General features: G+C 45.3%; 1 protein-coding gene across 1 annotated transcript in view; it reads right to left on the bottom strand.

Moving 5' to 3' along the window:
• Nucleotides 1-21816, bottom strand: part of LOC136714197 (EF-hand domain-containing protein D2) — an 84278-nt gene that overhangs the window by 44391 nt on the left and 18071 nt on the right. Inside the window, exons 25-31 of the mRNA XM_066691548.1 lie at nt 18170-18311; nt 17717-17847; nt 16811-16906; nt 15665-15885; nt 14339-14504; nt 10573-10653; nt 7226-7366 (exon numbers count right to left, since the gene is read on the bottom strand). Coding sequence (XP_066547645.1) covers nt 7226-7366; nt 10573-10653; nt 14339-14504; nt 15665-15885; nt 16811-16906; nt 17717-17847; nt 18170-18311 — 978 coding nt within the window. The remainder of the gene's footprint in view (nt 1-7225; nt 7367-10572; nt 10654-14338; nt 14505-15664; nt 15886-16810; nt 16907-17716; nt 17848-18169; nt 18312-21816) is intronic.

Genomic DNA, 21816 nt, shown 5'->3' with positions numbered 1-21816 from the left:
ATTATAATGCATAACATCAACATGTTGTTAGAAATCGGTGACAGCGATGCAATCGGAGGCTTTAAAGCTTTAAAAGCATTACAAGTGTGAAAGATGCATAAACAGAAAACAAAAAAGCATTGATTTTGGTCGAAAACATAGCCTAATTATTAAGCGGTGGCTTGCATACCCGAGATACTGTGAGAACTGTGAGAAAGTTTACAATCGAGAGGAGGCCATTGGCCCCATCGTGCTCGTTTGGTGTCCATTAATAACTCAGTGATCAAGGATCCTATCCAGTCTGTTTTTGAATGTTCCCACATTGTCTCTTCAGCCACATCGCTGGGGAGTTTGTTCAGATTGTGACGCCTCTCTGTGTGAAGAAGTGTCTCCTGTTTTCTGTCCTGAATGCCTTGAAGCCCAATTTCCATTTGTGTCCCCGGGTGCGTCTTACAAATCTGTGAATCTTATACGGCACAGAAACACAAGAAGAGTCTGCATAGATAAAGTGCCGGTTCAACACAATATACCGCAGTTTGGACGGGACAATGAAGGCTGCATTCCTGGGGAAACAGAAGCGTGAAGCATTTGTCCCGTCTTGTCTCAAGCAAGCCACACAGCTGCCCGCTTCCTGAGCGCCAGCCTCGCTTCTCTGCGACTGTGCGGGAAAGTGATTGAAACGTACCTTTAGGCAAGACCCCCCAAGGCTGGGATGTCCTACAAATCTGTTCACAGCAAGCCGAGGAAACTAACCGCCTGCGGTCACGAAGACCAGCTGCGCCGAGATAAAAACCGTGCAACTTCGAAACGCACAAGTGGGGCAAAAGCAGGAAAACTTTTTCTGATTTTGGAAATTAACACGAGCAATGGTCAGAAAGACATCGCAGCAAAGGCCTTCTACTCTACTAGCAGCCTGGGTCTGCTCGAACTCGTCCCGTCTCATTTCCTACAAAACAGGGAAGATAAACGCACACATACGCAAACAAATGACACAATTAGACGAACAGAGGGACTTGGGGCGAGCACAATACTGCAGTATCTTCTTCACTCTAGTCTCACTAATATCCTGTATTCCCTGAGAAGATAACTGTCCTACACATACACTAAAGCCACTGATGAGGAAGGGGTCTTGAAAGTGTTATAGCAGCTCAACACCTCTTCTTGTCTATTGAAGTCCAGCAGGCGGATGGGTTGCCTGATAAATCCTTAGGCAAATGAACATTTCTCTGTTTAACTACAGAAATAATGAACCCACTCCCAACAGACAACAGATGATCTTCATGACACAAGATCGTGTGAAAAGTTTGGGCTGGTAAGGCCTACACTTGGTCAGTGTGGTTTGTACAGTGTGGCTGGTAGCTCTGGAGAACTTGATGGAAAACATGATAACTCAGATGTTAAGCCAAGCTATGGCACAGGCTCGGAAGTGGCCGGCCGGTTTGGAATTGGGTTAAGTGTGCGGCCTGTGCGTGTGGGGCTGCTGTGGTGTCGAACACTGTGCCGATACATTAGGCTGACTGGGAAGACAGAAACGAAAGCGAACGGAAGAAATATGAATGCCTCTAATGCAGTCCAGGAGTGACGGGGAAACAGTGCACAGTGGTGCAGCTCAAAGCATCAGGACAATCCAGCGAAGCGACGCCTCGTCCTGCTGCCGTCACCATGCGGGAGTGAGAGGGACACATTCACAGCATCTTCAATTGGATTGCCATCAGGTTCAATTAACTGGCACAAGATCTTCAGAAACATTCAATTTCTCACTTTTTTCTTTCTCCCCCCCCTTCCCTGCATAAATTGTGATATGAATAATTCAACACAAGAGGAGTCCCAGTAGCGCAGTAATGACAGGGTTATAGCTGTCAGAGTGCGCGGTAAAGCTGCTCGGGGGGGTGGGGCAGTGGTGGAGGAGTTTGGGGGTGGGTTTCATCACATGAAAGGCAGGATGAGAGGGGAGCTGGGAGTTATGAGGGGATGGGAGATTCAATCTACATCAATACCAGATGCGAGAAGGGTGTTGGCACAGATGCAAGAAAAATAACAAAAGAACAAAAGAGAGATGCACTGTAGAGTGGGATTTGCCTGGTCTTGTGCTGCGTTACGCTTTCCTTCTCACATTGAGAGACTCTAGAGCTCATTCCTCAGCTCACAGCGGACCCCTGCCTGTCCGAATGCAACTCCAGCCCGAGTTCCTGCAGTGGCATGAGTCACGGAGCGAGAGTCTGATGATTATGCCGCAGCTCTTTCACGCACGGCAACCCCTCAGCGAGATGCTTGTGTCATCAACAGTACATTAACTGGATGGGGAAAAGGGCTATGACATCATGCGTGCATCTTCCCAACAAAAAAATAAGCCTTCAAGCTAAATCTAATCACATTCTGCCGCATTCTGTCATGAGTATCCTCCTGTTCAGTCTGTCATCATGTTCTCTCTACCAGGGAACATATTGCTCTGCTGCTTTGTCACGAGCTTATCTGTCTACTCAGGGAGGACAATGGTCTGAACATTAGAAAAAAAAACATATTCAATCACTGACACACTATTCCACAATTCTGCAGCTTCCTGTAGAGTGATCTGCACACACACGGCATGTACCATTATTCTGTGCATATATATCACAGCCCAAAACACCACATTCAGGTCAATTAATAGAGCAAAGGACTCAACAGAAGACAGGAGGAATAGATAATAAAGAAGGTAGTATTGAAAGCTTTTTCTTTTTAAGATATCCATTTTGATATCAAGGTGGGAATATACTGTTATCTCACCTCTTTGACATAAAGGCTCATCTTTCACTGAGATTAATTTCAAGGCCGTTCAATTATTTTAGCGCCAGTCAAATACAAAACCTCCGCTTTTAATGCATCGGGTACAAACCACAGCATGTAAGAATCATCTGTGAATAAAATCTTACATAGCAGTTATGGATGACAGCTGCAATATCACATCTGGGCATGGACTGTGGATGCTCTCCAGGTTTCTCGCTGCTAGCTTGGTTACATCAAAATGATTTCCTTTGATAAAGTGATTTTGACTCCAATCAATCTGCACCTGGATGCCATCCTTGCCACGACCGCAGATGCATGAGTTTCATCTAAACATGAAAATCGATAACTGCCTGATTCATGACCACCATGTTTTCAATCTTATCCGTCCCAATCGAATCCCTTTTCAGTAACCACTATGCTTCGTTATCGAATCGATCTGGGAACCATGCATCTACACAGTAAACAAGTCTGCTACAGTAATTAGCTTACCAATCAAGAGCAATAACGGCCTCACAGCAGAGTAAAAATCTAAGGCACTCTGATCCCTGAGACACTGAAAGTGATCGATTACATGACTGTCGCGGCGAACCACCTCTCAGGTACTCAGCTGTCCTATGCAATCACAAATCCTGCTGTTATTGGGTCATGTTTGGACCGCCAAAAGACAATCCAGCATGCAGCGTGTTCAGGAATCCCCAGGCACTGATTGGACACACACAAGCTCAGCCCCAGTGGTACAAACAGCTGCTTGCAAGTAATCAGGGGGCGGTGTGTCAGCCTCAGAACAATTTACCAGAACAAACTGCACTCCTCCCAGTACCAATTAAATGCAGATTGGCACACAGGGGGGGTTAGGAGAACAGCCAGGGTCACAGGAGGACAAAACTGAGAGGGTTCTGTGCTCCGATAATAGGAAATGAGAACATCTCAGTGTCAAGACAGACGCTTCACTAGTGGTCTTCGTCACTGCACTTCACTTCACAGCGAGTCACTGAAGAAGATTAAAAAACACCTGGACTTTGATCTTCAGCAGTGAGACGCACACTGCGCATTCAGGGTCCACTTTCTCATTTACTCGTTAATCTGCTGACAGTATTGGATGTGAAATCCACTCTGGAAATCATACGGGAGATGGGATACTGTGCCTACTGCTCTGAGACATTGCAAAACTGGTTACATTTCCACTGGCAACCTCTTAAGACGACCTAAAGCCTGGTACGATACCCGACACAATCCCCTCAGACACAGAACGGCTTAAATGGTTTAGCTAAGCGTGGAACAAGCAGATCTGGGCACTGAACAGAAAACATCCAGATGGTTATATTTCAAATGACTCATTGCATTACTCTAGGTAACTATGGCTCATTAAGAGAAGTATTTTCATATTTATTAAAATACTGCTTTTGCTGTCTGTTTCTGTTTCAAGATGGAGAGGCGTCACAATCTGAATAAACTCCTCAGCGATGTGGCTGAAGAGACAATTTAGGAACATTCAGAAACAGACTGGATAGGATCCTTGATCACTTAAGTTATTAATGGACACCAAACAAGCACGATGGGGCAAATGGGCTCCTCTCGATTGTACACTTTCTTATGTCTGTTTATTTATTAATTAATATTTACCTTAATGTTATGAGTTCACAGAATCACAGAATGGAGAGGACAGATTAGAGGTCAAGGGATATGTTGGGCGAACCTTAAAATCTCATGTAGCAGCTCAACATAAGTCGAGTTTAATCACAGTAATCTTTACTGAAATACACTATAGTTTCACAGCTGTATCACTTATTAAATTAGGTTGAATTCATTGATAAAGTATTCAATATTTGTATTCAAATCACTTTACAAATGTAATATTCATTCTCTATTCTAATCTTTATTCTCACTTCTTTCTGGAATGCGAGTCGCCTTGGACAAACAAGACGCACAGGAATCCTGATAGTGCAATACGTGGCAATGTCTATATTTGCCTTGCTGAATTCCTGTGACCGCGCTCATCTGGGTGAAGATATTTAATCAGGATTTATTGGCTCGCGGGCTGCACAGAAATCTTGCGATGGGCTTGTGATGATGAAGCCATTGCCTGGAGAAATTGCTGGAGGTTTAACAATCATTACCATCTGTTTCTACAGAGTCAACGGACAGATCTGGGTCAGTGAAAGGAAAATAAATAAATAAATAAATATAAAAAAACACAGCTAATTTATTTTCTGCCAGTGTCGTGTATTTATCGAGGCAATTAAATGCGCTTCCTGATAATCCTCGGCCGGCTGTAATAAGAGGAGAGCTGCAGGACTGTGTTCATCACCTGGCGCAGGGATCCGTCTCTCAGGGTGTTTGTGATTTGTGCGACAGCCATTGGCAATAGGAGACACGGCCAGGATTTCAGTTCATGTCCAGCAGGAGTGAATGTGTTTTCTATACATTTTTTTAGCTCACCCTTGAAGGAAAATCTTACGGATTAAGAATCCCCTCCACCCCGGAATGGTGTCGGCTGTTATGAAGGGGGTGCCGTCTTAGTAATGCACACACAAACATACACACTCACATTCACGCACACCCATGAACACACACACACGCAAACACGCATGCATGGAAACACACACACACACACACGCGCACACAGACAATCGCACACACACACGCTCACACATGCATGCACACGCACACCCCTACACACACGCATACAGACAGTCACATTCATGCACTCAGATCAAGCCCCATTCGCTCTGACAGGACACAGAGGGCCTACAGCTAGGTGACTATAGCGGAATGGGGGGGGCAGCTGTGATGTCAGCCCCTCTCATCTGGGTTCATCCAGGACTGCTGTGATGTGTGTAGGGGCTAAAAGAGGAGATTCCACTTGGGCAAAGCCTGCCCCGTCCAACTCACATCATCCCTCACTGTGATTCACGCCTCATTTTAAAACCATCGCTGTGCCGTACTGAACAGATGCACCAAATCACTCTGTGGTTTCCATTCCTCAACTGAATATTGGTCACAATGTTCAAACCAAATGTATATGTCATCAGACGTTATCAAGCAAATCTGTAACAGGCGCATGTTCAGTGGGCTCCAGCCCCTCCAGGGTGTTGGGCTGGATCATACTGGGACACCCCAATCTGACCTGTTACCATCATTCCCCCGTCACAAAGCCTGCGCACTCTGCTCTAAACCATACTGCCAGAAACATCTTTTTCTTATTTTTCATGGCAGGATATTTGGCTTGATTGCCAAATCCAACAGCTGTGTTCCAAGTGTGAGGCAAATCATCAGCAGTGTGAATATTTTCAGCTGCTTCTGCTCCCATTGCAGATGACATCCTAAAAACAAAGGCGCTAGTGGCTCTCAAATATCCCTGTTTCAGCTAACAGTGTCAGACTGCTATCTTCAGGCTGCTGACGACATGTTCTGTTCCCAGCAGTCTACACGGTTGCATTCTGGTACCCTTAGCCCTGCAGTTTCCATTGTCTTTTTAAGTTCTCCAAATCACAGAGAGCACTGATTTATTTCCCCTCAGTGCTACTTTGAGAACAAATTCTGCAGACAACCCTTCTGCTAGAGTCATCACTTCACCTGTATGTGGAGCACAGTCCTAACCACAGGCTGTGGGACTGAAAGCAGAGTTAGTGGCTCCTCTGGGAGAATTCTGTTCTCATATAGTATGTAGAATTAAACATATATATAATCATAAAAACCCAATGTTAGGCAGTCAGTGCTTTTTATGCTTTTGAATTTGGAAAGTGCTGCAGCACGACATGAGCTGTCAAAAGGCAATTTTCTCCTGTTACACCCTCACCTATACTTGCATTTCAAAACAAAACATTGATCTCCTGCAATGACTGCAATTTGCAACCCAATTTACCGGCATTCAATTATGAGACATTGCCTCTGTGTTTATAAGACTCTCATACCTCTGAGCAGGGCTGTGACGCACTGCAGAATCGGCTTAATCGACCTTGACAGCAGACACTTTAAAACAGCGTGCAGAGTGCCAGCCATGCAGGGGGTGAGACAAACATCATTATCAGCATCATAGATGAGGTGAGTGTATTAAGGCAATGCGATTAGATTCCAGTTTCAACATTTCAGTATTTTGGCAAGACCCTTTTAATTTTAAACTAAGCATTTACACAAAGTGCTAAATGAGTTGTTTTCTTGCAGACAGAAACCCGAGAGCATCTCTGCAATGCCTTTATCATAATACAGCAAGCCTGCCCTGCCCCCGGTACAACATACCTGCCGCAACACGCCTCACATTACTGCCCCGGCAGCGCAGGGAGAGCGCCGCGTGGCCCACGTGCCCTCTGTCATTGAAAACGACTCGGTGCAGGATGAGAGCTAGATGAGTAAAGGTGTTTTAACCCCCTGTGCATCTGTGGGTGTCTTTAGGGGTCTGTGGGAATCTGTGGGGGTCCATGGGGGTCTGTGAGCATCTGTGGGCATGCAGTCCCGGGTGTCAGTGAGATTCCGAGCGTACCAGGCTGTTCTGAAGGTTGACCAGCTGGGCGGTGGTGCTGCACAGCTCCTGGTCCTGCTTCCTCAGGTGTTTCTTCAGTGCCTCAATCTCATAGTCCTTCTTCTTCAGCTTGCCCTGCAGACTGGCCTTCTTGGCTGAGCCCTGCAGGGAGGAAGCAGAGATGTAGAGCAGGGGGCTGAAATCAGAGGGACCTTTACACTCCCAGGTGAGGTCAGTTTTATCAGCGAAAGCTTTTTCAAAAACATCTGATGCATTTGACCTCAAGAAAGTGTAAACTGAAAATAACTGCATGTGGTGTACTGTGGATTGCTCCTGGTAGATTAATGAATCTGTTTCAATGCCAAAAACTACAACGCAAGACTGGTTTGGTGTTCATTTGTAACAGAATAAAATAAGAGAAAAACCTGTTTACATTCAGAAGAAGATAGATTAACTCAGGGAGTCTGGGGAGGGGGGGCTGTGTTTAGTCGAGAGTTCTTTGCACAGATGATACAGATGAAATGAAACATCAGTGGAGCTGCACTGCGCTGGCAGTGTGTGCTAAGGAGCACAGTCACTGCAGCACCAAGGAATTTAGGTCGGCTTTGTTATTGTTATAATGACTAAAATTGTTCATGAGATAAAAGTTAAAAACATTAACACAATAATAAAAAGCGACTCATTGTGGGTGACATAAGTAAAGAAATAAAGAATGCAAAAGTGGGATTCCCCAGGAACACAGGCTTCCAAAGATTAATTTCAAAAGCAGCCTTGTGAGCTACAAGGACAAACTGGGGCGTTTCTCCTAGAAAAAAAACAACTACAACAACTCCCGTAGAAACCCTGTGTGGCCAGAGCGGGGTTCATCCTTTCTCACCTGTCCCCTACAGTGAAACAAAAGCAACTTCAGCCCTTTGTGAGCCCTGGCTCTTACTCAGGCCTCACTCTACTGCGGTCTCAGTAGGTCATGCCAGTTTCACACTGCACTTTTTTTGTTTCCCATCAGCCCTCAGCTGCCAGGTGGTACATGCATTAGCATCTCATCTCCTCCATTCAGAGCTGTTGGACATGCTGGGTTCAGGCCTTCTCTCTCCCCTTCTCCCTCTGCTCCGCAGGGGAGCCGTCTCTGCCCTTCACATCACCACAGTCGCTGAGGGTGAGTGGGGTGGACAGAGGGCCTTGCTCTACCCACTGGGTTTCACCTCAGGGAGGGTTCGCCTCAGAAAAAAAAGGTCACCCAGAAAGCAAAAATAGCCGAAAATGGTAAAAGCTAAATATAGCATCCTCTCACACTCACCCTTCACAGCAGCGGTGTAAGTTGAGCTCACACAAGCAAGCATTTATTGATCTAAAACAATGTATATAAACCTGAGAGGAGAGATTGTTTTCGTAAAAACCCACTTCCAGTCGTTTAATTCGGTCGTTCTGTGGGCTCAGCTGTTCTCTTGCTTTTCTCAATGTTTGCATTTTTATCATAATTCTGTCTAACTCTTGAAGCAGATGAAACTACAGTTAACCACAATCTCCTAGGATAATTAAACCAGTGTCCCAAAAAGACATGCATCTCCCTGTCACCTTCTGCCATTTTTATTCTTACAATGCTTTTAAGAAACCAGTCCTGGAGTAGCCTTGCAAACAGTTTAAGAAATGTATCACGCACACCTAACTTCACAGTGTATGAAACAAATGAGACATCAGATCAGATGAAAACAGGCGGAGTAAAAATCCCTGTGTGCTGCATGAAGTATACTTCTGGACATACTCATTGAAGGCCTTTGAAACAGACTAGAACACTCCTGATAATAAAGTCAGAAGAAATGTCATTGCAGACCCTAGCCCTGCCTCACCCAACACCTCTCAGCAGAACACAAGCCTCTCAACACGACCCACTGAAATGAAATAATGGAATATGTGACACATTCTGTGCATCATCTTTAAACAGTGTTTGAGAGATTAAACAGTAGTACTGGAGCAGGAGAACTGGTATTAATTATTTATGCTTTCCCTATAGCCAAACCTCCTGTAGCTCTGCTTTAAAGAGCACTCCGCAGGAATTTGGAAAATCATTACACTTTTCAATGTGCTACTACAGAGGTTTAATGTCACAACTTTATATTGGTCTCTCTACAGTTAACATTTTTGACATCTTTCTTTTGTCTCCTCCCATGCTCTCTGCCAGGCAGGGCGGGCCTGTCTCGAATGCCTTTCGACCCCTTTGAGAATAAAAAAGAATGCAAGCTTTGGTTTTCTTTCACTATTGGCAAGATCTGTTTCCTGGTAATACATCGATAATGACCCATGATGTCACAGGGAACATTCAAGCCAAAGTGTGTGTTCTGCTGTACTGAAGAACAACTACAAGAAAAACAAATCCTTAGCAAGGACTGAGAAAGTTTTCAGGGATAAGCTAAGCAAAATTAGGTAGCAGCAAAATGCTACCGAAACATTTATAGCCACAACTAGGGCAGTAAGTCCGTTCTATTTCAGACCTGAGAGAACATACTAATAAAAGATACACATATAAATATAGCACATTGAGGACAGCTCTGCATGTATTTAGGGCAAACGAAATGTTTCTCTGTGAGATGCAGAGAATCAGCATCAACTATCACTGGTAGTGGAGAGGCTAACAAAGCCATCAATTACCCATCTGCCCTGTACCCACCTCCGCATTCACACACCCTACTCTACCCATAGCACTGAACGCACTCACTTCAGTCTTTCGCATGGGTAGGGGATAAAAAAAAAAAACGTATAACCAACAAAACAGTGGAAACTGAACTGGTGAGTAAAGCATTAATCACACAGAGGCAATAATTCACCCAGCACAGGGCCCAGAGCGCCTCAAGCACACACTCACTCCTGGGGGGAATGTAATTGACTTTTTCTCCAGAAGAAACCCTGATTAAATATGCAAATTGGGAAGAGGGAGAAATGGAGTGATTGATCCTTCGATGTCCCTCATGCCGCATCCGCCTGGTGCAGGCCTTTGGACTGAGAGAGCAACATAAATAAATATCTGACTTCTGCTCTCCTGGAGAGGGTGAGGGACCCAGAGAACACCTCCTATCCCTTTGATGAAGTGGACCATCATGCCAGTCTGTTGGGTTTACTTTAGACTGGTCTTGAAAACCCTAAGAGGTATTCATAGTCAGTTCAAATGACTATTGCAGGCTCAACAAGGACACAAGGACCTGCAAACTGAAGCATAGGTGATTTTAGGACTTCAATCAGAGACACACTGGCACCACATGAGTTTGGATTAACTGGCCAATCACACAGCAGTGGCTTTGCTGAGCTACTGAGGACCAAGTGAGCAACATAGTGTGTGGGTCATGCTGAGCAGGGGGTGTACTGGTGCGGCCCACCTTGCCGTGGATGTCCTCCTGCGCACAGCTGTGTGTGGGGGTCTTCACAGTCCTCTTGTCCAGCTGCTCCAGATGGAAAGTCTGCAGCGTTAGAAAATAAACAGTCAGGATCAAGAGCTGTTCCTGTTCCAAAGCCTGTCAGGAACCAGGCTGATCTATCCTCCTAAAATCATTGGCAACATGTCGCTGCGACGCTGACTAAAGACGCATGTTGATCAATCGCATTTGCTATTGTTTTCAGTGAGCGGAAGGCCTCTTTACAGGGCAAAGCAGCATTAGCTGATGTTTCTAATGTGCAGAGGTGTCTTTGCTCTTCACAAAACATGAAATCCAGCAACCGTTCCCATTTAAAATCTGCCATTTCTCAATAGTCACGGTACAATTACAATTACAAGTTGCTGCGTGATTCTTCATTGATCACCTCATACAACGGAGAGCTTGATCAATAGTCTGGATGTTTCTAGAAACCAAACTGAAAGCAAACAGCACCGCGTCAATCAGGCTGAAGTGACAGCCAATCCATTAGTCTGCTGGACAGGGAGATTGCCGGTGTCAGCAGACGGCTCGTTCTTGGCAGGGTCTGTGAGGTACTTGCAGAGGAGAGCAACACGAGCCTGTTCTAGGGACAGGCACAACGGTGACTCTAAATATTTCAAGGATCCAAACACCAAATCACACACACCGACACAAAACCACCTGTATTCTGAGTCTGTTTACGTTCACTCTGCACTGAACTTCCCACTAAACTTCCTTTTATTTTCATACTACGATCACCGAGGAACCATGCTGTTGAACATGAGGCACCTTCGATAAAGCCATCTGCCTAATAAATGAATAATTAACAAATCTGTCCTAACGGTTTGCTAATTAAGTCATGTAATCCTTTTTAATTCCACTGACGAGCACACGCATTGCTCCTGCGGTTGAATGGAGCGTGACGAGAGAATGGAAATCCAGCCATTGCCACGCATGCGCTCCTGTTGCATCTCAGTTCGAACAGACCGAGGGGCAGGGAGGACAGACGCGAACCTCCTTCAGACTGTCCCCGTGAAGTTGTGCAGTGAGTCCCATATGGTCTGTATGAGAAACAAGGATCGTGGAAAACTGCTGAAGGGCTGGTCTTCCACATCATCGACTGTGTTCTGTTTGGAACACAGGGGGCATCTTGGGGTAGAACGCCAAGCCGGAGAATGGCTTTCGACCCCAGACCAGTCTTGGACTCAGTTGAACTCAAGACCCAAGACCAATCTTCATATTAGTTCATGCTTGAGTTAATGCTTACTGTAACCCTATTCAATTACATCATTCAGTCTGTTAATCAGACTTTCAGTGGCTGCTGAGGTGCTGTAAACTGACAGACACGCATCTGAGTGGGTGGTGGGGGTGGAGGTTACGTAATGAAGGAAAATGCCAAATGCATCTTATAGTTCCTTGTTCCTCCTGTTGTTGCAGGCCTCTTGTCCACCTCAATTAGTCCAAGACACGGGCAGCCTTTATTTCAGACGTTTGAAAATATCGATTGCTGCTGCCACTGAACCCAACACTCCTCGGGGCATTACTCTGCCGCTGTGATTAATGAGATCGCTGCGGACTCAGAGAGTTGTGTCAAATGCAGAGAGGTCGGCCTTTTCCCGGGGAGCGAGAGAAAAAAAATTAAATAAAAAAACGACACCACTGGGAGAAACACTCAGCAAATTTCTGCTCTCTCTCTCTCAACATCTTAATACTAGTTAAGACGAAGGCCACAGATCACTGCTGGAGATGGCACAAGCTGTTAACTCCAGGGCGGCGTGTGAACGATTACAGTGAAATCTTCCATCTGGGCAATGCTGTGCAATGTGGCGATGGAGACCCGACAACGACAGAAATAGACCCCGAAATAGAACGAGTGAACAAAGTTCAGAGCGATGACATCAGAAAGGCCTCTGCTAGGCTCTCCCCCCAGTCATATAACCCTCCAATGGATGGGCCAGAACAATATAATCTGACGCATGCATGAATCCAAAGGGTAACCAGTACAATCCTGGGCAACAGTGATACAGTTATGTAAGAAAGTCTCATTCAGTGTCATCGAAATCATAACTTTTGGACAACCGCTCTCTCTTCACCGCCTTCTTGCCCAGAAGTCAAGAGGCCTGAGGTCAAGTTGGCTTTATGTAATACATTGCTCTGTTATTTCACTGTTGAATTGCTGCCTAATTTAACTGCACACAAAGTGGTTATATTTCTTGTGGCAACTTAACACACACAAGCAAAGTGTCCTCGGTACACGTGATTGCATCCGAGTCCAGTTTCTGAATCTAGCCAGTTTTAAAAACAGGTTTAAAACCTGCCAACAGAGTTCCGAGTAATTATCTCCTCATTAGAAGTCCCATTAATAATAATGCATTTTAATGGCACTGAAGGTCACGTACGAGCTGGATAGAAATTGCAGCGAGATCTCGAACAGCCTCACAGACTGTACGCTGCGGATTCTGAAAGCCTGCTACCTAGGGAGGCCTACAGCGGATTTATAAACGATATACAATTCATCACAAAGAGATGCTGTTATCTGGCACTATTATAAGGTTATATAGGTGCAAAGTCACTAGTGCTGTAGGAGGCACGGTGGCCAGTCTGTATGCTGCACACGGCCCTCCACTTCCCCTGCACATTCGCTACCAGCGTGAGTGGGCTAGTGTTGGTTTGTGAGATAAAGGCAAGCAAATGAGTCTGAAAAATATCCAGCTTATTGTGACAGACGGGTCGTAGCACTGAGAAGAAGAAAAAAAAGGGAAACTAAGTTGTTTATGGGCAAAAAAAAATACTTGGACTCATTTTCCCACTAAAGCAGATGCTGCGAAAGCTTATTTTCTCTGCTGTGTTATCAGCATATATTCTTTAAAGAAAGGGAGTCTAATTTTAGCCTTCCTGAGGGACGCCACTCTATCGCCTCTCGGAGAAAGCCAATCTGTGCTTAATTAGAAGCGGGAGCGATCTGAGGAGGCCATCATCTTTCAGACACTGAACTGGATCGAGCCGCTTTCTCCGAGCCTGGGAAACGCAGCCAAGCGAGTGGCCCGGTCAGCCCTGCCATTTTAAAGGGCCAGGCGCACCGGACGCACTGCGGTTATTGAACAACGGGGCCACGGGCACTTGACTGCCCCCCCCGTGATGTAATGGAAAGAATCAGTTAATGACGGGGGGGCAGGGTCCCACAACACTAGAAACCACTGGGTCAGACTCTTCCACTCCAGCTGGATGAGAATGGATTGTCAGTCTTCGTGCCCACGGGTCAGCGACAACAGTACAGTTAGATCTGGCACATCCTGAATAGTACTGTATACATACACACACACACACACACATATATATATATATATATAGTGCCTTTAACAAGCCATATCACAAAATACTTTACATTAAGATAAAAAACATTTTTGTCAAATCAAAACATTAAAAAATGTATCAAAGAAAGCCAGATTCTGATCGTGGACATAGGGACACGTGAACACGGATGTGACTGTGGACATACAGAGACATGAACACGGATGTGACTGTGGACATACAGACACGTGATCATGGATGTGACAGTGAACATACAGACACGTGATCACGGATGTGACTGTGGATATACGGACACGTGAACACGGATGTGACTGTGGACATACGGACACGTGAACACGGATGTGACTGTGGACATACGGACACGTGAACACGGATGTGACTGTGGACATTGTGGAACACAGATGAGGTACAGACACAGCCCAGGGAGCGGCGCGGTCACCTTGCGCTCCTTGATGGCCCGGTTGAGTCCCTTCTCCTGCTCCAGGCGACGCTGGGTGCGGTCCAGGGCCTCTCGGAGCAGCCCGCTCTCCTGCCGCTGGCCCTGAAGCTCCTCCCTCAGCCGGTCAAGCTCAGCCTGCTGCCGCTGCCCCACCGCCTGGCTCTCCCTGCGTACCGAGCCGGACACAAGAGAGCATGGTAACAACAGCCCTAAATCAAGGCTTTATTTTCAGTTTGTTTGTTGTTTAAATGCAGTGTCCAAAACCCATGTCTGGTTTCCAGTGATCATCTATATTAAGTAACACAAACGGTGTGGGAGTCATTGAGGCCAGATAAGTGCAGCTCTGAGCGCCAGGTCATTACACTGCATTTACACACACAATCAAATCCACACAGTTTCATCCCTTATGAAAAAGGCTTGACATTAAAGTACATGTCAAGTGTATTTATAGTAGAATAAAGTGTACATCTAGTGTCCTTAACTCTTTATTTTTCATCAGGGAAGCTGGGTAATATCTGGTAGAAACTCAAAGGTTGGTGTTGAACTTTTCTTTGTCATTTCATTGATTATCAGATTAATGTTGTGTGATTTTCGTGGATCCTTGAGCTCTTGTTCTTTGCAGTTTCTACAAATGATACAATAAATACACAAATTGCTCGAGGAAATTAGGCTTAGGTACAGCGGCTGCCCAGAAAACTGGATTTACCGTTCTACACTTCCTATTGATTAGATTTAAGGAGCTCTTCTGCAGGGTTTGTACAGCAGCAACCAGCTTGAGCGATTAATAAAATAAGTAGAAACGGTAAAGGAAAACTGTAAACTGAGCAGGACGCATTTCAAGACAAGAAGGAGGGAAATGGTTTCTTTTGGTGTAAATCTAGCTATGCAGGAACACTGATCTACTGTAAAGCCCTTATTATAAGAAATCATTAGCTGATGTCTAAAACGTTAAAGCATTCAAACATTGATTGACAATCTTTCACGTTGCCTCTGTTACCATTCATTAAATAACTACTACTTCAATATATATTTGTTTTGGTTTTCAGTATTGTAAATACAGGAAATTATGTTATACACTCTGTCAGCATCACAGAATCACTGACAGGTGCAACGGGGCAATTTTAACGCATTGCAAAACCAACTCCCCCCGTGCATAATCTATTAACCAAAACAGATGACAGGATGAGAAAACGAGTGGCAAGTACTGGATTCTGATGCGTATTGTGGGTGGGCAGCCACATGGCGGCCGTTCGGAGAGCAAGGGGCTCTGAGGGATAGGGCATGAGGGGGTGTGTGTGGGGAGAGGCGGTGCGGTGCAGAGCGTACCGCAGCCGGTGCAGGTCGGCCTGGTACTCGGACAGCAGCTCTTCCTTGCGCTGGGACTGGCCGTGCAGGAGGCGGAGGCGGGTGCGGAGGAGCTCCAGGTCCTGCTGCCGCTGGACACCCAGTCTGTCCCTCTCGTCCTGGGGCACGTGCTTCAGGGAGGTGCAGCCCGACAGTTCGCCCAGCTCCAGGGCTGCACTCAGGGCCCGGACCAGGTCCAGGTACTGCACAGCACACGGGTGGACACATAGGTTAGGCTACAACTACCATTATATTACCTCAAAAACTGCATTCAGGTACTTTTCCCTGCTCCAAATAAAACTCCTATATTTAAGTACAGCATTTCAGGGTGTTAAAAGCCATATGTCAACAATACATCCTGGATATTTGAAGCTCGTTACGTTATTGGGAGTACATTTGCACTGGAAACAACCGTTCTCCGGTGTCATCGCTACACTCTGCACAGAAGCTTGCAGATTGTAAAGCCTGACGCGGATGAAGCCGCTGTGTGAGGGGAATGTTCACTGTCCTTCAGTAAAACAGCTCTGAACATTAAGCACAATAAAGAGATGTGAAATTAGTAGCTTTGTAAATCAGTCTGCTGTTGTGGAATGTGCCAAGAGATCTCATTAGAAACAGGTGTGGAAAAGACTGAAAACCAAAGGCAACTTATTCATTAATTAGTAGCTCTCTTTTTAGCAGGTATTGTGGTGAATTCTACAATTTTAAACATCTTCTGGAGCAAATAACCAAATACCCTTCAATGACCAGGGTTGCCTTGAAGCGTAAATGTTTTTTACATCAATAAGAGTCTTCTGGAATGAGTATCCTACCATCCTTTTGTACATTTGTATTTGATCATCACCTCTTAATCCTTAAACAGAAGCGCAATGCCACACAGCAGTGTTTAAAGTCCAGTCTAAGACAGGCTGGGACAAAACCACTATCAGTGTTCATGCACGATGTACTGACACCAACAGAGCAAACTGGTGGATTAGGGATCATATCTCTGCAGGACCAGGGTTTGGAGACACCCGTTTTCACACTATATCATATAAATGTACTTTAAAGCAGGGATGGGTTCAGTTTTGAAATGGCAGAGCGTGTGCAGGTGTCCGTCTCCACAGCGGGGGTGCCGGCCCTGCTTACCGTCCTCTCACTCAGGTCCAGAGCCTCGGACTGGTCCAGCCGGGCAGTCCTCTCCAGGGCCTCCTCACACGACACACCGGGCAGGGGGAGTTGCGCCTGCAAGGGCAGCACAATACAAGGCCGCCGAGCTGTTACCAGCAGCACTGGAGGTACAGTGAGGGAAAAAATATTTGATCCCCTGCTGATTTTGTACGTTTGCCCACTGACAAAGAAATGATCAGTCTATAATTTTAATGGTAGGTGTATTTTAACAGTGAGAGACAGAATAACAACAAAAAAATCCAGAAAAATGCATTTCAAAAAAGTTTGATCCCCTATCAATCAGCAAGATTTCTGGCTCCCAGGTGTCTTTTATACAGGTAACGAGCTGAGATTAGGAGCACTCTCTTAAAGGGATACTTATTTCCCTCATTAACATGCAAATCAATTTATAACTTTTTTGAAATGCGTTTTTCTGGATTTTGTTGTTGTTATTCTGTCTCTCACTGTTAAAATACACCTACCATTAAAATTATAGACTGATCATTTCTTTGTCAGTGGGCAAACGTACAAAATCAGCAGGGGATCAAATACTTTTTTCCCCTCACTGTACGTAAAGTCTCTTGCCCAGAGATGACACATCTAGGGGTCTTCATGCAATAGGCGGGTGTATTAGAGTCAGATGTAATTCCTCATGGTGGGATTGTGTGCCAAAAGGTTCTGATGGCGATTACGGGGTGTGTAGAGATATACATGTGTTGAGAGATCATCTCTGGTTTCTAACCTCTACCCACGACATGCCCATTAAAGCCAGCTGGAGATCAGAGCTTAAACCTGCGGGAATCAACAGCTCAGGAATAACCAGTCTCAGCAATTCTGGAGTTCTGGCCCCGATGTAAATCCGCAGTGGCGGGAGGCGCGGTGTACCTTGCAGGAGGGAGAATGCTCCTCGGCGGCCCCGTTGCTAAGCCCACCTCCTGCTGCCTGCCGGGCCTTGAGCTCACTCAGCTCCCGCCGCATCAGCGCCACCTGCTGGGCGCCCTGTCCCTGGGGAGACACTATGGGAGAGAGAGACAGGGTCAGGGGTTGGGGGTGGAGAGGGGTGTTATCATTAATTGTGCAGGTCCTGCTATGTTTTGCCCCACCAGCTGACAGATGAACTGTGAGAAACCAGGTGTTTATCAGACTGAGGGTTCAGGAGCCCAACAGGCCAGGTACAGAGGACAGCAGTCAGATCAATTGTGCTGTTCCCAGTTGACTTAGTGAAGAACTTAGATCGATATGCTATGACAGATGAGACGAGCCCAATGGCCCACTCTGGCCTGTAACCCCGATTGCGCTCTTGCCAACAGACCCCTATGGAGGTCATTGCTCTGTTACCCAGAGGTCTTGTCTGCTCCAGGGCCTTGATCCTGCCTCTCAGTTCCGCCAAGGCCTCCTTCTGACGCTGGATGACCTCCTCGTGCCGGTGACCTCTGCACTTTGACCCCTGATCAGCCAGGTCAGAGGCAGTTGTTGTGTCCTTTGAGAGGAAAGAGAAAGGAAGTGATCATCGATACAGTGCAATGTGGAACCACATCAAGAGCCTTAAAACATATCCAAAAGAACCTCAGTAAATGCTAAAATACTCAAATTCAGTATAAAAAAAATAAAGATACTATATCGAAAGAAAGTATTGGGCTGTTATCCAAGCATAAGAGATGTCAAAATGGTCCCCTTTGACCCGACTGATGCGTAATACCCGGTCACCCGAGTTTACTAGAGTACATCGTATAGCAACACAGCACACAATACACACAAGACAACTACAGATGGGGGGAAAGCCTTCGAGATTAACAGCACCTAAAGGACAAATCGAGGAAACGATTCTGAGAGTTTTAAAGGTCGCTGTCACTTCGTTTTCCTCCCTGGGCTGATGAAGGTAACGCTGATATAATCAGTTCTGCTCCACACGGTCCAGGTCACCAAGTCTTAGTTTGCAGACGCTGGCCCTTGTGATATCATTCGCTAAGACTGGATTCCTTTATCAAGGTCACGGTGTCAGCAGATGGGATGGAAATCCGCGCTCCCTCTCCAATCCTCTGCATGCACAATGTCTTTTACCGAAGCCCGGCCGCAACAATTTACTGCTCACAAAGACTGTCCTTTGACCAGCTGGGATTATCACGGACGTCTTTCTGTGCTTAGGTCATTCTGCTGCATTATATCCTATAGCAGATAAGTACATGGATTTTATAAATGTTTTACTTCAACAGTAAATATAGCTGCAATTTTGGTTTATTAAACAATTATTAGACCTAGTCTTTTATCTGTTTTGAGAGAGAGTTTCCAGGTACCTCTGTGATGCTTATTGCTCACTTTTAGGACCTCCCGGGGGGGAAACAGAAACATCTGAAGTTAGCAGAAAACAGGGTGATTATTACTATGCATTAAGTGGAGAATAAAGACAAAACTAATTTCCTTTTCATGAGACTGCAGCAGGGAAATAAATGAGACGTAAAAACGAACATGTCAGTTGCTCCTCACACGCGTATGCAAATGTACTCTGAAGTACGTGGCACAGTGCTGGGGATACTGAAATGCCTATAAATGAAAAATCTCTGCTCCTTTAATATCAGCACACGATGTTTAAATCACAATCTCCATTCCTTTCCGCTCAGACGTTTATTTGTCAGTGCTGCAGAAAAGCAGCGGCTTCCAGACGAGATATGATAGAGATGCAGATTAACTATGTATAGTTCTTTGACAGTCATTGATGAAGTATTGTACTAGAGATGCAAGGAAAGTGTACTAACCTTCTCTAGGACAACACACTGTTATCAGAGTAATACATCAAAAATTGCTTAGTGAAAAATAATATATTTACAAATCACTACCTGACTCTCTATCTTTCTCTTTTACAAAGTTTAAATTGCTGGAATAGGCAGATAGAACGGGCGATCATTTGGTTAGAGACCACAGCGAATTCTTAAGGATGCACACAATAAGATATGACAGCACTGGGAGGGAGCAGATAGTCCCAACAAACCAGTTTAAACCTCAGTCTGTGTCGCCACTGTGACCCCAGCACACCTGACTGATTGGATAACGTGCTGTTTGTAATCTTCATCTCTCAGGGTGACAATAGCAAGTAACAAACTGTCCTTTTGATTATGAACTGCTCTGCAAGACGTCCCCCGAGCTCCATTCGCAGGTCTCACACAAGAGGGAAAGAAAGGTAGCTTGAGAAAGTGGGCTTCGTAGAATGCAAATTAATTATTAACCACAATTAAATAAGACTGCCATGATAAATAAGACTGCCCTGTGGAGCAGTCACAGGGTTTCGTTTTGCAGATGGCTGAGAAGAAATCTTGCTGTAGGACAGGCAATGGGATTATAATGATTTTCAATTAAAGACGTTCTGTGCCGCTGTATTACACCAGTTACTAGAAAACAAATCATATATTATTCTTGCACCTGGCCTAGCTTTGTGTTCATTAAAACTTCACACATGACTTTATAATAATTTAGATGAAATAAATAAAAAAAATCTCCACAGTAATCGCCAAAAACACACAAAGGAAGACGCAGTGATTAGGTGAAGAAGCCGAATAAAAAAGCTGCTTTGAAATCCGGGCATCATCACTTGCCTGCGTTGTCATGACTACCAAGGAGCCAGGAAAGGCGCTGGGATGCATCCAGAGAGGAACGACAGGAAAGCTCTGAACGTACTTTGAGGTGAGGGATCAGACTTCAAATGCCACCGGAGGCGCAAAAGGATTTGGGGTGGGGGGTTTATCACTCATTGTTCTCTGGCTTTGGGCTCCTGGTTTTGCTAGATACCACAGATACCCTGAACTGAGGACCCTCCTTTACAAAGAGACTGTAGATGGCGAGGAGAGCGTATGAGAGAATGACTTATTAATTCAGATATGGAAATATGTAGGCTGGGTTGGATCTGTGACCTTTTCAAGAGACTAAAAAAGTATTACAACAGTATGCCAGGAAGGTCTGGTAAAGAATAACAAGATGAAAGATCACACAACCTTGATTTCTGAATATAATAGATACCCTTATTATCCAGTCTGACAAATACGAATTATTACAATATAGTAACATATTCAATTGTTTTAGTCTAAAATCAATGTTTTTAAATGTTTTACTCATCTTGATGTTGAACATATGAGGCAGAATATATATAGTCCTTGTTAAATCAGAATCCCAGAAACACACAAACCAGCAGAATAATCCTACAAAAGTCACTTTTTTGACAAATAAAAGCAGCGAGGTGTCTTTATCATGAAATATCTTCACCATGGAGTCCATCAACTATTCAGTACAGCTACACAGTCTTCCACATTATCACAACCTGGGACTTGCCCAAATAAAGGCCAGTGCAGGTAAACACAGATTCATTGCATTCATTTCTAGTAGTACACACCCCCATAACCCCATCCCCGCAGTGCAACATATATTTTTCGAACCGAGGGTCTCCTAGCAGTTAAAAGAAGTATTTCCCCCATGAAATGGATGGTGTACAGTTGTGTTACACAGGACAGTAATGCTGGTGTTTAACAGGCTGTGTCTGTATCCCTTCCACAGTGTTGTGGCTTAGTGGTTGCGCACACTGCTTCAAAGAGGCACTCAGTCCAATGGGTTTCCTAAAAGGCCTTTTCTAGGTCAGCAGAGAAAGAAAGCACCTTTGTGATATTAGATCTCCTGCTATATATAGCATGCAGGCAGATGAATGCGTCTGCAGCAGAAGCGGAGATGGAGGGGAAAGTGGCTGGAGTGCTGGGCCAACACGCCGAGGGCGGCTCCGCGGGAACCCGGAGAAGCTTTTATCAGAGCACTCCCCTGCACACGGCGTTCCAGGATTGTCATTATCTGGGAATGCTTGAGAAGGCCCGGTCTCAGAGCCACGTTCCCCACCACCTCTTTTCACCACCTGCTCGCCTGCCGCCCCCTCCGTCCGCCCCCGACGCTCATATGGAAGCACTTATAATGAAGACAGATTCCTTAATAACATCAGCTCAGATCGTGACTGA

This window comes from Amia ocellicauda, chromosome 18 (genome assembly GCF_036373705.1).
Source record: "Amia ocellicauda isolate fAmiCal2 chromosome 18, fAmiCal2.hap1, whole genome shotgun sequence".
NCBI classification, from domain to species: domain Eukaryota; kingdom Metazoa; phylum Chordata; class Actinopteri; order Amiiformes; family Amiidae; genus Amia; species Amia ocellicauda.
Note: the sequence above shows the minus strand (reverse complement) of the source record. Positions and strands in the feature narration are given on the sequence as shown.